This window comes from Pyrus communis, chromosome 14 (assembly GCF_963583255.1).
Source record: "Pyrus communis chromosome 14, drPyrComm1.1, whole genome shotgun sequence".
Taxonomy (NCBI): Eukaryota; Viridiplantae; Streptophyta; class Magnoliopsida; order Rosales; family Rosaceae; genus Pyrus; species Pyrus communis.
This window is the reverse complement of record NC_084816.1, coordinates 20045166-20060441: the sequence shown is the minus strand read 5'-3', so window position 1 is coordinate 20060441 and position 15276 is coordinate 20045166. Positions and strand designations below refer to the sequence as shown.

The following is a 15276-nucleotide window of genomic DNA, read 5'->3' as shown; positions in this document are numbered from 1 at the left end:
TTATTTTTTATCTCTTGAAATTAAAAAATAAAAATTAAAAACATAGATTAAGTCTTACATTACTATATTTCCTTAATTTCCTCCTATTTTGCATTTTATGTTGTTTTAAATTGTGAACTTGTTGTACATGTGTCATCCTACAATACTCATCACTATGGTTATATGACATATATGCTTAATGTGTTTTTAAATTTTGGACTTGTTGGATACTCTTTTTCCATTTTATCATTCTTTTATTATCTTATCCATAAATTTCATACAAGTATTATTTTTTGTAAGTGTCAATATACACTTATTTACAAGGTATACAAGAAATTTACCTAAATCTGCCTAGGCGCTAGGCGCTACCCCGCTGCCCGACTAGCGCCTAGCGTTTTTTAGAACCTTGCTAATAAGGAGCGCATTCCATCTCGCCAATGTTGTTACATATACACCAACATCTTGTAACTTTGAGAAAACTTTTTTTTTTTCTTTTCCTTTTGTTGTAAACTTTGAGAAAACTTTGAATGCTCGACAAATGGGGGAAATTTCATCTCTTTTACTTCAAAGATACACAAAAGCATGCATACAAATTTCAAACTGAAAACACCAGGAATCAAATGCCTATTCAACCTTTCTTTATTTGTTACTTACATAACCCATAAGAATGTGTTTATTCAACCGGACTATTTTAGACTAGACTAACTTTAGTAATATAAAAATAATAAAGCGTATGGTGCAGTGCTGAAATAAGTCACATACTATAATTTATTTTGCCTTTTACTTAAAAAAAAAAAACTGAAATCAACCATCCACCACGATCACTTTTCTCTCATACAAATCGCAGCCACCACGAACACTTTTAGCAGTATGAAGATGATTGAAAAATTCATGGCTTTCGGGCAAGTCATACCTAGGTTGTAGAGAAACTAAAAATCAATATCCCAAATACAAATTTTGCTCCAAGACCAGGAAATTGACGAGCTCGTAAATTTGCAAGATTTCCTCCATGCTGGGCTGTGGCGACGAGGAAATTGACTAATCCGATTGAGATTTTGGTCTGAATTAAAAATCAACAAGGAAATTGACTAATTCGGTGACAGGATAAGGGGAGCAGCTGATGTGCGATGGAGAAGGGAAGCAGTTGTTGTTGCAGAAATGTAAAGGAGAAAAACCATCAATTCAAGCATGAGGGAGTGAACGACCTTGGCTATTGGATATCAGAGTAGGTTGATCCACTTGTGTAGCCCAACAGTTACACATGCTTCACACAGTGGCGAGCTAGCATGGGGTCATTGGTTGTATATTGTATTGGACCCCTATAAACAGCTAAGACAAACTAAATTACAATCTCCTCCTACTTCTTCTAATTTCTTCTATCATATTTGTCTTCGATTTCTCTCTTCTTGTGTGGGACTCTGTTGTGCACGTCATGTGCTTGGTGACATACCTTAGTTGAAAACCTTGGCAATCTTCAAGATTCTCCATAGTATCATACATCCATCCTCGACAAGCCTCTACAAATAACAGTAGTCGACATATGTGGACATAAACTTTCAGCATTTGTAGACAGACTGGTGCTTACTAGGTGCTCAACGAAATGGCCCAATAAAGCTTTTTTTGGTTGATATTATGACCCCATTATTTGAAAATTCTGACTACGCCACTGGCTCCACATCATCCAATTCATGTTGTCCATGTGTTTGGTTTAAAAATTTGTCATACGTGAGGGGGGTATGAGGATATGAAGGTAAAAGAATCCTACATCAATAAAAAGAGAAACCTTGCAATGACTTATAAGAGGTTGGATTATTTTCTATATTACTAATTGATTTTACCTTTACTTTTTTTATGAATATATTATTATAGACATCATGCCAACAGAAAGACAAAAAGATAAAAATGATGTAAATCCCGACTTGGTACAATAATTACAATATCATAACAGTTGTGGTACAATCATTACTCTATCTTAACATTTGAATGGTACAATCACTACAATATCATAACATCAGCATGGTACAATAATTGCAATATCATAATATAACCCTCCTAATGTTTATGTTTAATAATAGTGAAACCAATAGGATTCACTAAGCAGTTGGGACCATTTTCGTTCAATATCTGTAGTTTAGCTTGAACCAAATGTCATTTAGCATATTTCTTTCCAATTATAAATTTTTTACAATATCTTATTAAATTAAACTCTCATAGACAACAAGTTGGTATTGTGTCACTCAGCCAAAAACCTCCGCTCTTTATTGTAAATACATTATTGTATAAAAAAAAATGAATGAAAGTTGCTCCTCAGCTCTTGAATTGTTTGGACCTTTTTTTTCTGTTTTTTTGGGCAAAACAAGGGGGAATTGTTTGGACTTGTTGAATAAAAGATGCCTTTCAACTTTTATAAATAATTAATCTTACCATGTACCTCGATCACATTATATATCAAATTGCTCCATATCTGAAATTTTCGGGGTTCGATCTGAGAGCTTAGCCATGGTTGTCAAAACGAAACAAGATCAGATAACAGTCGGCGTTGCAGTTGAAGCCCTGTGGAAAGCCATGGCTTTGGATGCAGTTACTGTCATACCAAAGATAATGTCTAGTGTCCGCAGTATCGATGTAATTGAAGGAGATGGTGGCCTTGGTTCCGTTCTGCGCTTCAACCTTGCCACTTGTGAGTACTCCAGCTTAATCACTTTCACTTATATATATAATTGAGTGCAAAACCACAAATACATGATCCTATAGAATTTCTTATTGATGCATCTATTCATTCCTTTTATTCGTTAATAACCGGAAAGTCATTTGCACACTCAGTTTGTCATTTAACACTCCGTCCATGAGTACCCTAATTAAATTGAACAATCGTATATAAGTTTTCCAACCCTTTTTGGACTTGTGGCTAAGGAAAAGTTGGCGAAGGTTTTCAAATTGATACCCTGATGTTAATTAAAAAAAAAATTGTCAGATCGTGTAGAGTCCAATGGAGCACAGACAGAAAAGATTGTGGAACTTGATGAGTCTCATTATCGATATGCTTTACAAGTCATAAAAGGCCCGGCGCTAACACTGCGCAATTTTTCGGCATTGACCACATTTTTCCAACTGAAGAAAATAGGAGAGCAGGAGACATTGGTTGATATGAAAGTGGTATACGAGACTGAGAAAGAAGAAGTTAATTGCAGCGAGATTGCAATGCATCCTGTAACTTGTTACGTTCAACTTCTGGAGAAATATTTGCTAGAATCTTAATTAGAATGTGTTATTTATTGTGTTTTAATAATTAATACCAATTAATTGTGCTAGTGATGACCTGGGAAGTTCTCGTGTTGCATCCCCTTTTTTTCTTTAAAATAAAAAAACTGTGCTATCAATAAGGTTTAAGTTTTGGACGATGCAAAGTTGTAGACGGTGGCAGCTTCTTGAATTATTGTGTTGTGCAACCTCACTGCTTCTGTTTATATAATAATTTATTTTCATTGCATTTTAATTTACCAATCCTTTGATGCATATAGGCACGGATTAAACCGTGTCCTATATTCAAATTCCTAGTAGTGACTGGTTTATGGTGCCACCATCCCTTAAATCAATAGTACAACTTAGCTGAGCTAACAGCTACAACTTAACCGTAAAGAAAATTATCAAGGATGATTGCAGAGTGTTAGAGAAATGTAGTAGGCTAGGACCCAACAGGATCCTATCCGGATCCTTTTGGTGGAAATCCTGAGGATCCATGAATCGTGTCTATTCATCGTATATCGTGCGGTCAGTTTTTGTCAAGTACTTTTTATGTTTATTTATAAATAAAAATATTTAAAATGATTTCTAACCGCATGATGTACGATGAATGGACACGTTGAGGAAAGATTTTTTTATTTTTTATTTACTTGTGGTGCTTAAAGTTTTAAGCTAATTTAAATTATGAGAATAGATATTTGAATTCAGACGCATATAGTGGCAGAGATAGGATTTTCAAATACTGGGGTTATGATTTCGATCAAAAAGACATCACTAGACTATTTCGGCCAACACCTAGTAGGAACTTGTTGAATCGTTCCAACATCTGCTAAAGGCTTATGGAAACATAGAATTCAGACGCATATAGTGGCAGAGATAGGATTTTCAAATAATGGGGTTATGATTTCGATCAAAAAGACATCACTAGACTATTTCGGCCAACACCTAGTAGGAACTTGTTGATTCTTTCCAACATCTGCTAAAGGCTTATGGAAACATATGTCAACAACTACTATGATATGTAAATGCTTGTCAACTGAGGCATTTTATTGAGCATTTGGTGCGCATAATAGAGTTGCACACAAGAAAAGAGAAAAGGAAGGCATGGATGACAAAAAAAGTAGGAGAAAGTTGTAATTTAGTTTGCCCTAGATATTTATAGAGTCAAATGCAATACACGTACAAATATATATAGGAGTTTTAAAGTTGTTAGAGTTGTGGACGGCGGACTCCATGCTGCCTCCACCACTGAACGCATAGTGAGGAGCACATTCGCTCCTGCCAATGTTGTTACATGTAAACCAACATCTTGTAACTTTGAGAAGAAAAAAAAAATTTCTTTCTTTTGTTGGAAACTTTGACAATACTTTGAATGCTTGTCAAATGTATGAAATTATATCTCTCTTTTACTGCAAAGATGTTGGATAAATATCAACAATCAATGATAAATTTATATATGCTAATAAATAATAAATGTGAATAAATAATTTAACAGATTATGAATAAAACGAAATAATATTAAACAGACAAACTGAATATCGAGGCTTGCGTACCGCAATGTCCTTAAAACAGAATTTCGTCCCTACACTGTGCTTGTCGTTCTATGGACGTTTGCTTCACCAGGATTCAATGATCTAAATCGATTTTGGCACCGAAAGACTAGACTTTTGGCGAATTTCTTTGTGGTTCTCTCAGTAAGAAGGTTAAAAATTGTAGAAGAAGAATTTGATTTTTTTTGTATTCTAAATGTCATGCAAATGGATGTATATATAATTGCTTTATGCCTGTTCGCAACATGTATGATATGGGATACGTCTTTTGGGAGACACCTAAAGCCCAAAACTCAAGGTTGAGCCGAATTTTACTCTCCAAAATCCATTAGTCCAATCACTTTTTAATAAAGACAAAGCATTATAAAGTGAGAAAATCTTTTAGTGGTGGTCAATATGGGACAATGTAGAAGATATTTCTACTCAAAAATTTGCCACAAAAGATACACAAATGCATGCATACAAATTTCAAACTGATTTAGTTTCCCCTAACAAAAAAAAAAAAAAAATCAAACTGACCAGGAATCAAATGCCTATTCAACCTTTCTTTATTTGTTACTTACATAACCCATTAAAGAGTGTTTGTTGCACCGAATTATTTTGAACTGAACTAAGTTTAGGAGCTAAGTTAATTGACTTGCCTTGGACTAAGCAGTACAAAATCAGTGGAACATTTGGTGTACTAAACCACAAACTACTATTTATTTTGTCTTTTTTAATTTACTTAAAAAAAAAAAATCTCAAACCTGCCAGCCACCATGATCTTTTCTCTCACACAAATCAGAGCCACCACGATCACTTTTAGCAGTATGAAAATAATTGAAAATTCATGGCTTTCTAGAGCAAATCATACATGGATTGCAGAGAAACTGAAAATCAAAATCCCAAAAACAAATTTTGCTCAAAGACCAGGAAATTGACAAACTCGTAAATTTGCACGATTTTTCCATGCTGGGAGGCAGCGACGAAGAAATTGATTAACACAGTTGAGATTTTAGTCTGAATTAAAAACTCAATGAGAAAATTGAGTAATTTGGTGACTAGATAAGGGGAGCAGCTGATGTGCGATGAAGAAGGGGAGCAGTTGCTGTTGTTGATATGTAAAGGAGGAAAATCATCAATTCAAGCAGAATGGAGTGAGGGACCTTGGATTTTGAGGTGCAGGAAAAGGGGGACAACAAGCAAGGGTCGCGCAAGTTAAAAATGGCGGGGGTTCCTTCGACGGAGCCAGTTGCTAATCTCTGGCCGGAGTAATTCCAAGAAGAGCAGGTGGTGCCTTTATTGAGCGCTAGCTGACGATTCTCCAAATCCGCACAGTCACTGGAGCTTCGATCTGTGCCCACGACGGTCGGAGGCGGTGAAGGTACATGGGTCTTCGGGGAGGAGGAAGATGAGGTGGAAAAGGGTAGAGAAATGGGACAAAATCAGGAATCAAATCTTATCCATTATGGATTTTATATTTCAGTGGTCAGAGTGAGAAATTATGTCAATCTTAAGAATTATTTTGGTTCAAAAATCTTATCTCTTTGATAAATATAACATTCACCAATACAATTACGTGAAATCTCACTTTTATTAGAAACATAGTACAAATGCGGTACACATAATAGCAGAACCAGAAAATCTATCAAGAGGGGTCAACCGAAAATAACAAGATTTAGGCAAAACAAAATAAATTCATCAAATAGAACAAAATTCTTAGATTTGCCAAGTTGATTTTCCCTCATTGACGTTTTTAAGTGCCATATTAATGGATCTCTTCACGTAGGGGGTCGTAAATTTCACATCAATGGAAATTTATTTAAGAAATGTTAGCTTTTGTAGTTTCATTAAAGGTTGGCCATGAGAGATTGCATCTAAATATTAATTCCTCACAGTGAGAGAATATTTAATTAATTGTAATCTTGTGAACTTTTTAGGTTGAAATTTCCGGCAATATTTTTATCGAGACTCATTATGCATCGTATCCTTCATGCTTTGTATGTTTTTCTCTTTTTCAATGAATATCGTACTTTCTCAAAAAAAAAAAAAAAAAAAATCCTGTGAACTTAAACAATATTTTACCTTGTTTGTATTTGTTTAATAATAAAGGAAGGGAGGAGGTTTTGAAATTATTACAATAATTTAGGAAGGAAGAACTTTTGAATCCTGGACGGATGGGTAAAATCCTAACACCCTAAAACCAACACCTTGTTCATGCTATTTGTTAAGGGGAAATTTTATTTGAACCCATACAACCTTTTTCTACACTCAACTTAAATTTTAAATGTGAATCATCATTTTTACCATATTGTATAATTACTATCAAGTACAAGATGAAATTAACAAATAAACTAAAATTTATCAATAAACTCACAGCCAAACTAAACCCTAACATCAAGCAATGTTTATCCTACTTTCATTCTGCTAAAATCGTAAGTGCGCTTGTAGAGAAAACAAGTTTTTTGTATCCAGGTATGGTGGTTTTGAATCCTTCAACTAAGGCATGAATCGATTTATTCATTTTTTTTTTCGTTTGATTTCAAATAGTTTTAGAGTTGGAAAAATAGGTTTTTTCAATTCACACCTTCAACACAAGAAGCTGAGAAGATGAATTTTTTGGGTTTCACTATAGATGGTGGCAAAGTCTCTCCTTGGACATGGACTGTGTTCTTAGTTGAATATCTCAACGGAGAAGAAGTGTTTCCCCAACTTGAGAACGAGGTGAGTGTTCTCGAGGCGGCACACGCATTATTATGGCTACTGCAGAAGGGGCAGAAGATGGTACAGAGAACGCATCCATTTTTGTCACACCATATATACCCTTTCCAATAACACCTTCAACAGATAACCGTCAGTTATGACTACGCCCCGCCTGAGATGTATTTCCAGTGTAAGACTTTAATACTTCATTATGAAGAGATTCTAAGTAACATTTCGACGAAGAAGATATAGATGATTCTCAGCAAGTCTCGGTGGGGTTTTACAAAGTGAGCAAAAAAATTTGTAGACTCTTGTCCATTACACAACCAACCAACTGATGTGGACGAAGCCACTCAACTAGTAGTGGTGAGAATTACATGAGGAACATTGGAGGTTGGATATAGAGAGAGATTCAGAAACTTAAACTAACACAATATAAAATTGCCCTGATAATTGATTTCATTATGAGCAGTTATGTGAATTACAGTAGGGAGCTCTGACGTGACAAGAGCCTGAGAAGGAGGATCCAAGGATTCTCAAATCACATTAGTTCACTGTACATCATGCTGTTAGAAATTATTGTAATTTTTTTAATTTAAAATTGAATATAAACAGTACTTAATGAAAACTGACCGCACGATGTACGATAAACGATGATTTGAGGATCCCCGAGATCCTCACAAAGAGGATCCTCGCTCTTTCAGAGAGAGAATGAGTAAAGGTATTTAGTAGAAACTCGAAAGCTTTCATTCTCGTAAACAAGTAGAAATTTCACCAAATTAGTAATTTGATATTTTATTTTTTAAATGGGTGCAAAAATAAATTGACATTTTGAATTGGGTTTGTGAGAGTAATTTTGGTAGTAAATTTGGGTTTGAAGAAATATTAATTCTTTAATTAAAAATGATATGGGTGTAGAGAGTAAGTTGGGTGTAGAAAGAGGGTTATATGAGTTCAAATAAAATTTCCCTTTGTTAAGAGTAATGTTCTTTGTTAGCAACCTGGCAGTGAATCTATGCTACATATTCTGACAATAATAACCTCATGGATTCAGGGTCACAACATAAGCATTTGTTTATTTAGGGATCTTCCTAATTGAGTCCATCTTTTAATATCTTTGGATAGGCATTCCTCAAGTAAAGAGCAACTTACAATAATACATTGCCATATGGAGAAAAACTTGCACTTGGCAATGTATTATTAGATATGTGACATAATAAACCTGTTTCATGTAAGTCCTCCCTCAAAGAATGGCCTAAGAAAGTTTTAAATTTAAGGATTAGGTTCGTATAACTACCCAACCACTAGGGTGATTTTAAATTGATCTAAACCTTTTAAAAGATTACAAATAACTACTTAATATTTTCAACCTTGAATATCTGTTAGGCTCACTAACGTTAACGAAACAACTACAAGAATAGTATTATAAAGGGTTAATCAGATGTTCAGTACTAATTAACGATTTATTTTAAGAAATAAATTTTTGTTATAGGTACTTATAGGAAATCAAATTTTGGTGTGCTTGTAACACAGATATGACGGATTTTACCCTACAACAGTAAAGAAAATAAATGCTCATAAAAAGTGACTTGGATTTCAGTTGGTTAAAACTATGTTTTTGGGTTTTTTTTAACAAAGTTAATTAAAACTATTAACTTGTCTAGAAGTTCAGGCCCAAACGATTCGTGAGTGGATCTCCTCTTTTGCAAGTCCGGCGTTGATCATCATTCTCTAAGCCCACCGTCCCTTTATTTCCCTCCAATCCCCCAGTTCGGTTAACTCGTTTCGTATGCTCGCACCAGAAAAACCCTAGCTCCTACTGGACAAACCCTTCCAAATCGTCCCGTATCCGATTCAACTCGGTCCAACCAGGTGAGTCGCCCTTCACTTTCAATTTCCCTAAACATGTAACAAACTTCTACTGTATTTTACACCTACTGCTGAATTGAATTTTGGGTACAAAATTGGGGAAATTAGGACTCGAATTTAAATTAATGGTAGCTCGTACTGTCAGTCTGAGTGATATTAACAGTGACTTTCTTGGTTGAATACCGTAGTTGGGGTTAGAAACAACATGGGATTTGAGGATATGGATTGATATATGTGAATTTTCTGTTCAATTTGTGTGTAAAGATGATCAATGTCTCAGTTCGAGAATCCGAAAACATCCTGTTAATGGGTCGTGAGGGAATTGCTTGAAATGAAATGCCAAAATGGGGTGTTGTGTTTTTTATTTGTTTTTGAGCTGATTACTTGATTTGGGTTAAGAAGTTGTCGTGGAGAGGGCACGGTCTGGGGTAATGGAGACACCGGGTTCAGATGGTTCTGTTTCTAAGCGGTCTCTGAGGAAGAAAGCAAGTTTGCGCAATTATGATGAGAATTTGATGGATGATATAATAGAGAAGCATTTAGGTGGTACTTTTAAGAAAAGGAAGGGAACAAAGGTGGATTTGGAGAAAGAGACTGAAACAGAGGCCATGATAGCACTGTCCCTCGGGTTCCCCATTGATGAGCTGCTTGAGGAGGAAAAACAAGCTGGGGTGGTCACCGAGTTGGGTGGGAAGCAGCAGAATGATTACATTGTTGTGAGAAATCATATTTTAGTAAGATGGCGGAGTAATGTGCGAGTGTGGCTCTCAAAAGGGCAGATTAAAGAAACTGTGAGTGGTGACTATGAACATTTGATATCTTCAGCTTATGATTTTCTTTTGTATAATGGATACATCAATTTTGGGGTTGCACCAGCATTTATGGCTAATATGCCAGAGGAGGTAACTGAAGGGTCTGTCATCATTGTTGGTGCCGGACTTGCTGGACTAGCGGCTGCAAGGCAGCTTATGCAATTGGGTTTCAAGGTGGCTGTTTTAGAAGGTAGGAATCGACCAGGTGGAAGAGTCTACACCCAAAAGATGGGGAAGGATGGAAAGTTTTCTGCTGTGGATCTTGGCGGCAGTGTCATTACTGGCATCCATGCTAACCCACTTGGAGTTCTGGCGAGGCAACTTTCTATTCCGCTTCATAAGGTCAGAGATAAGTGTCCTTTGTACAAACCTGATGGAACACCTGTTGATAAGGACATTGACTCTAACATTGAAGTCATCTTTAATAAGTTGCTTGACAAAGTCATGGAACTCCGACAGACAATGGGTGGGTTTGGAAATGATATATCTCTGGGTTCAGTTTTGGAGAAACTGAGGCAGTTGTATTCTGTTGCTAGAAGCACTGAGGAGAAGCAACTTCTTGATTGGCATCTTGCAAATTTGGAATATGCAAATGCTGGATGTCTATCAAATCTCTCAGCTGCCTACTGGGATCAGGACGATCCTTATGAAATGGGTGGGGACCACTGTTTTCTTGCTGGAGGTAATGGGAGATTGATCAGAGCACTGTGTGAAAGAGTTCCCATATTCTATGGAAAGACTGTCAATACTATTAGGTATGGAGATGAAGGGGTTGAAGTTATTGCAGGGGACCAAGTGTTTCGAGGGGACATGGTCCTATGCACTGTTCCTCTTGGTGTTCTGAAAAAGGGTTCTATCAGATTTGAACCCGAGTTGCCCCAAAGAAAGCTCGCAGCAATTGAAAGGTTGGGATTTGGTCTGCTGAACAAAGTAGCTATGGTTTTTCCTCATGTTTTCTGGGGTGAAGAACTAGATACTTTTGGATGTCTCAATGAACATAGCCATCAACGTGGAGAGTTCTTTTTGTTCTACGGATACCATACTGTCTCTGGAGGTCCAGTTCTCATTGCACTGGTGGCGGGAGAAGCTGCAGAGACATTTGAGTGCACAGAGCCATCAATATTGCTCCATCGAGTTTTAAGCGTCCTCAGAGGTATGTTTTTACGTAAATGATTGATTTGTAGTTCCCTTCTTTTCATTTTTCTGTGTCGTCATTTTTTGGGTAAGTTTGCAAGGCTTCCATCTAGATCTTCCTTTGTGTCTTATAGATTTTAGTTTTCAATTTTCATTCCCACTTCAGGTATATATACTCCTAAGGGCATTGATGTGCCTAATCCAATTCAAACCATTTGTACAAGGTGGGGTGGTGATCCCCTTTCCTATGGTTCATATTCTCATGTTAGAGTACAGTCATCTGGCAGTGACTATGATTTGCTTGCCGAAAGTGTGGGAAACCGGCTGTTCTTTGCAGGCGAGGCCACAACTAGGCAACATCCAGCTACCATGCATGGGGCCTTTCTGAGTGGCCTAAGAGAGGCTTCGTGCATATATCGTGCCACAAGGCGTAGTCAAAACTATTTGAGGAAAGTCATACAAAAGAATGTTGGACCAAGCAATGATATGCTGGAAGATCTATTTGAGAAGCCCGATTTGGAATTTGGGAACTTTTCATGTGTATTTGATCCTTCAACAGATGACCCAAAATCAATAGGGCTTATGAGAGTTGGTGTTGGGAGTAGGGAAGACAGTTATAAACAAGAGCTAACAAGCAGCTCCCAACATGCCTTAACCATACCATTGCAGCTGTACACATTTATATCTCGTGAACAAGCATGTGGGTTAGAACTGGTGACAGGAGGAGATGAAAGTAGGCTATCATACTTGGTGAAAGTTTTTGGCTTGAAGCTGATGGGACCTAGTGCCATAGGAACTTTAGGTAACTCCTTGGCAGTTAGCATTGGTAATGCTCGAAGAGGAAGGGGAAGGAATCACATGTCCGCTGGACGACAGTAGGTTGCTTGCAGTTTCAAAGACTTTTGTGCATCGTTTGGAGTTTCATGTTCAGGTGCACACTTCTGTATATCATTGAGCCATTTAGGCAATTCATTAGGTTTAAGAGAAATTGATCTCTTGGAGTCAAACTGTGAAAATTCATTTTATGCATTTCTGTAGAACATGTTTTAGTCTGACCTTGATTCAGGTAGCGGGTTGACTGAAGAGTCATCAACCATTCATGCGGGTATGAAATTTTGATTAGGTTGAAGATCTTGTACACCTTCCCATATTAATAGGGAACAGAATATCGATAGACATTGAAAGTTAATCGAATATTTTTGAATGCCAAGTTCTTTGTCTGTGTTCATATTTCATCCTGAATATGCAGACTCTCTCTTATTTATCTTCCTCTTTTCTATATAGCATTTGTATTGATGCATTGATGAGCTTGTTCTTATTTCATCGGGTGTTTGAGAGGTTACTAAACCGTTGTGTGTTCTACTCAAAAAGTGCGATGGCACAAACTTGTTATTGGTGGCAAATTTGTATATAGTTTATGAAGTTTTCTTGTAATTTCATGAAATGATTTTTGAGCCTGTGAGCATCTAAACTAAGCAACCCCTAGTTTAGCTTCCAAAGCTGAATCTGGAAATAGACAACTAAACCCCTTGTCTATTTTCTAATTCTGAACATGGGCGCTAGTACAAACCTCCCTTGTGGTACCCTCCCAACTTAAAGTTTTGGGTTCTCTTCATCCACAATTTTACTTGCATAAGTTAAGTATCGACGTTATTCTGATTCTTGACTTTCATGTGTTTAAGCAGGCATTTATACACTTAATTAAATCTCTAATCTAATACACGAAATCATATCAATTAGGGGGGCTGGTTGATCTCAAAATCTATTCATTCATTGCATTCTATGATTCACGACTTTTCCCGATTCCAAGTAAACATGCAATAAAAGTACCAAAAACAATGTGTAACATAAACTCATCAAATGAACATGGATAGTAGGAGGAAGAAATAAGCCATAACCTTGTTCTGAAATCGAAGCAAAAGGAGGTAATTAAAGCTAATACAAGGAGGGATGAGTTTAATTAGGGTTTGGCGTTGTGCATGAAATCAACACAGGTGCGGCAGTTGCAGTCCGAGTAGCGGCAATTGAGACACCCTAAACACACGCACGAGGTGCAACCCTGGCATGCCGAAACTCGAGGGCAACTCCTACAGCTCTTCCGAGTTTCACGCTCTTCCTCATCACCACACTTTATTCTTTATCATGCAAAATAAATAAATAAGGTTTATTAAGTGATATTGCAAACCCTAATTTAATTAGCAGTACGATTAGAGTTTCCGAAAAGTGATATAACAACCGAAAATCAAACATGGTATGATGTTAGATTTTTAATCTGCAAAAGACACAATACATTAAACTGAATGTTCACTTCATCAACGACAGAGGCAAACCAAGAGGTGAACCATGGAACTGTTCAAAAGCAATTTCAATCATTCAAGCTAGTTTCTAGAAACATAACGATCATTAATGGTTTAACGACAATCAATTAAGCATGTTATGCTGTCAGAGTATGAATGCAATACCGTCCACAATACATTTGATTCAAAATTCACTTATTCAATAGAAGGGGCGAACCAAGGATTTGTTAACAAAGGGACCTTAAGCATTTCAAAACACTTTTGAAGTCGTTAACGAATTCATAATCCTCCGAGTGCATGTGAAAATATAATCTCTCCGCACACATGATCAATGGTTCAGGCTCACAAAAGCTAACATTTACTAGTATAGTGAATCACCAAGTTTTTCTAGATAGTAAACATGAAAATAATAAAAAAGAAGTGCATAAAAAATTAAAATGGAAAATGAGGAGAGGGACTCACTTGTCATAGGGATGATCAGCACATTTCCACCTCCTATTCCTTGAGGCGTTATGGAAGGCTCTGCACTCTTCTTTAGTCCGCAGGCGAAACCTGCGTTCTTTCTTGCACTTGAAGCAGCGCAGCAGTTCATCCCTGTGAATGTTCCATCGTCGCCGAATGGTAGAACCTAACTGGCCTTCGTTTGAGGCATGTCTGTAGAATTTCATCAGCCCAGTTTTCCACAGTGGTACTTTCTGACCATCTTCATCCATTGTAACCCAGATGTTGCTCTTCCATTTTCTGGGTCCCCCTTCTTTAGAATGCTTCTCGAATTCCTCTGGTGTCAACTTCCCCCTCTCTTGTAAGACCCCGACTGCGTTAATTGCACATAAAGGTTACTTAGTTCTCAAGAAATAAGCTAACAATGTACTGTGTATCAAAGTTAGCTTCATGACATGCAGCTTCATCGTTCCCGTCCAGAGATAGAGAAGTGCAAACTGATCGAAAAATAATGTAGGGCTGTGTGTGTGTGTGTGTGTGTGCAACTTACAAATTAAAAATGAAGTGGGAAATGCAGATTTGAGGTTTAAAACAAGCACCTCTCCGATGGACCGATACCATATCAGGGAATTCGATAGATTAGAGTGAGTACCTTCGTTGCAAGATGGTGACAGACATTGGCAAGTAATCGAAAACTGTCCTGCGGAGGAAATTCTCAGCTTTCCAACAGAATCGCCGTACTTCTTGCTCGTACAGCCACAAACGACTTCAATATAATTTGGACCTCGCTCAAGTCCATATAAGTTCTCGACTGGTTTAATATCTTCGTCCGTGAACATGATTTCTGTATTTTCATGTCTGATCTCGATACCTCTTCTTGCAGCTGCAGATGAATTTCTGGTTCTCGTTGCACCTGTGACTCAAAAAAATAAAAGCACCAGTCCGATGAAAATAATTAGAAAAGATGATCTGGATCAATACGTATCGAAATTAATCAACTTAATCAATGAAAACTCATTAGAAATAGCACAAAGACATGAAGTGAGAATTTTTATCGCAGGGTTTGATGCGTTTGAAACCTTCTTATGTTGTAATGAAGCCGAAATGCACTCATCAATGACACCTAAACAACCATGCAGAGGTAGAAAAACGTGGAAATGATGAGAGAGAGAGAGAGAGAGAGAGAGAAGGTGGGGTAGCTATGGTGGATACATGGTTGACAATTGATCAAAAAAATTATTCACACTATTTTCTCTCCCTACGCATTCT

At 37.0% G+C, this 15276-nt stretch overlaps 3 protein-coding genes across 3 annotated transcripts; 2 read left to right on the top strand and 1 right to left on the bottom strand.

The window, feature by feature from the left end:
• Positions 1-2478: 2478 nt before the first annotated feature.
• LOC137714530 (phytohormone-binding protein CSBP-like) lies at positions 2479-3237 on the top strand. The gene is made up of 2 exons (XM_068453723.1): positions 2479-2659; positions 2954-3237. Exons 1-2 carry the CDS (start codon positions 2479-2481, stop codon positions 3235-3237), a joined length of 465 nt encoding a protein of 154 aa, XP_068309824.1.
• Positions 3238-9164: 5927 nt separating this feature from the next.
• LOC137715432 (lysine-specific histone demethylase 1 homolog 2) lies at positions 9165-13145 on the top strand. Its single transcript, XM_068454766.1, has 3 exons — positions 9165-9326; positions 9726-11288; positions 11436-13145. Exons 2-3 carry the CDS (start codon positions 9755-9757, stop codon positions 12146-12148), a joined length of 2247 nt encoding a protein of 748 aa, XP_068310867.1. The 5' UTR covers positions 9165-9326; positions 9726-9754; the 3' UTR covers positions 12149-13145.
• Positions 13146-13158: 13 nt separating this feature from the next.
• On the bottom strand, positions 13159-15062 carry LOC137715433 (protein ULTRAPETALA 2-like). The gene is made up of 3 exons (XM_068454767.1): positions 14660-15062; positions 14029-14380; positions 13159-13404 (listed from the first exon to the last, which is right to left on the bottom strand). The coding sequence occupies exons 1-3, from the start codon at positions 14844-14846 to the stop codon at positions 13230-13232; spliced, it is 714 nt and encodes a 237-aa protein (XP_068310868.1). The 5' UTR covers positions 14847-15062; the 3' UTR covers positions 13159-13229.
• Positions 15063-15276: the final 214 nt, after the last annotated feature.

What these genes read in the sequence shown, in the direction of transcription:
- LOC137714530 (XM_068453723.1), top strand. Translation starts at nt 2,479, where the DNA reads ATGGTTGTCAAAACGAAACAAGATCAGATAACAGTCGGCGTTGCAGTT. An exon ending in GCGCTTCAACCTTGCCACTT is followed by an intron (nt 2,660 to 2,953) that starts GTGAGTACTCCA and finishes AAAAATTGTCAG; the next exon opens with ATCGTGTAGAGTCCAATGGA.
- LOC137715432 (XM_068454766.1), top strand. Translation starts at nt 9,755, where the DNA reads ATGGAGACACCGGGTTCAGATGGTTCTGTTTCTAAGCGGTCTCTGAGG. An exon ending in AGTTTTAAGCGTCCTCAGAG is followed by an intron (nt 11,289 to 11,435) that starts GTATGTTTTTAC and finishes TTCCCACTTCAG; the next exon opens with GTATATATACTCCTAAGGGC.
- LOC137715433 (XM_068454767.1), bottom strand. Translation starts at nt 14,846, where the DNA reads ATGTTCACGGACGAAGATATTAAACCAGTCGAGAACTTATATGGACTT. An exon ending in GTCACCATCTTGCAACGAAG is followed by an intron (nt 14,381 to 14,659) that starts GTACTCACTCTA and finishes CAATTAACGCAG; the next exon opens with TCGGGGTCTTACAAGAGAGG. An exon ending in GCTGATCATCCCTATGACAA is followed by an intron (nt 13,405 to 14,028) that starts GTGAGTCCCTCT and finishes TGCATGATAAAG; the next exon opens with AATAAAGTGTGGTGATGAGG.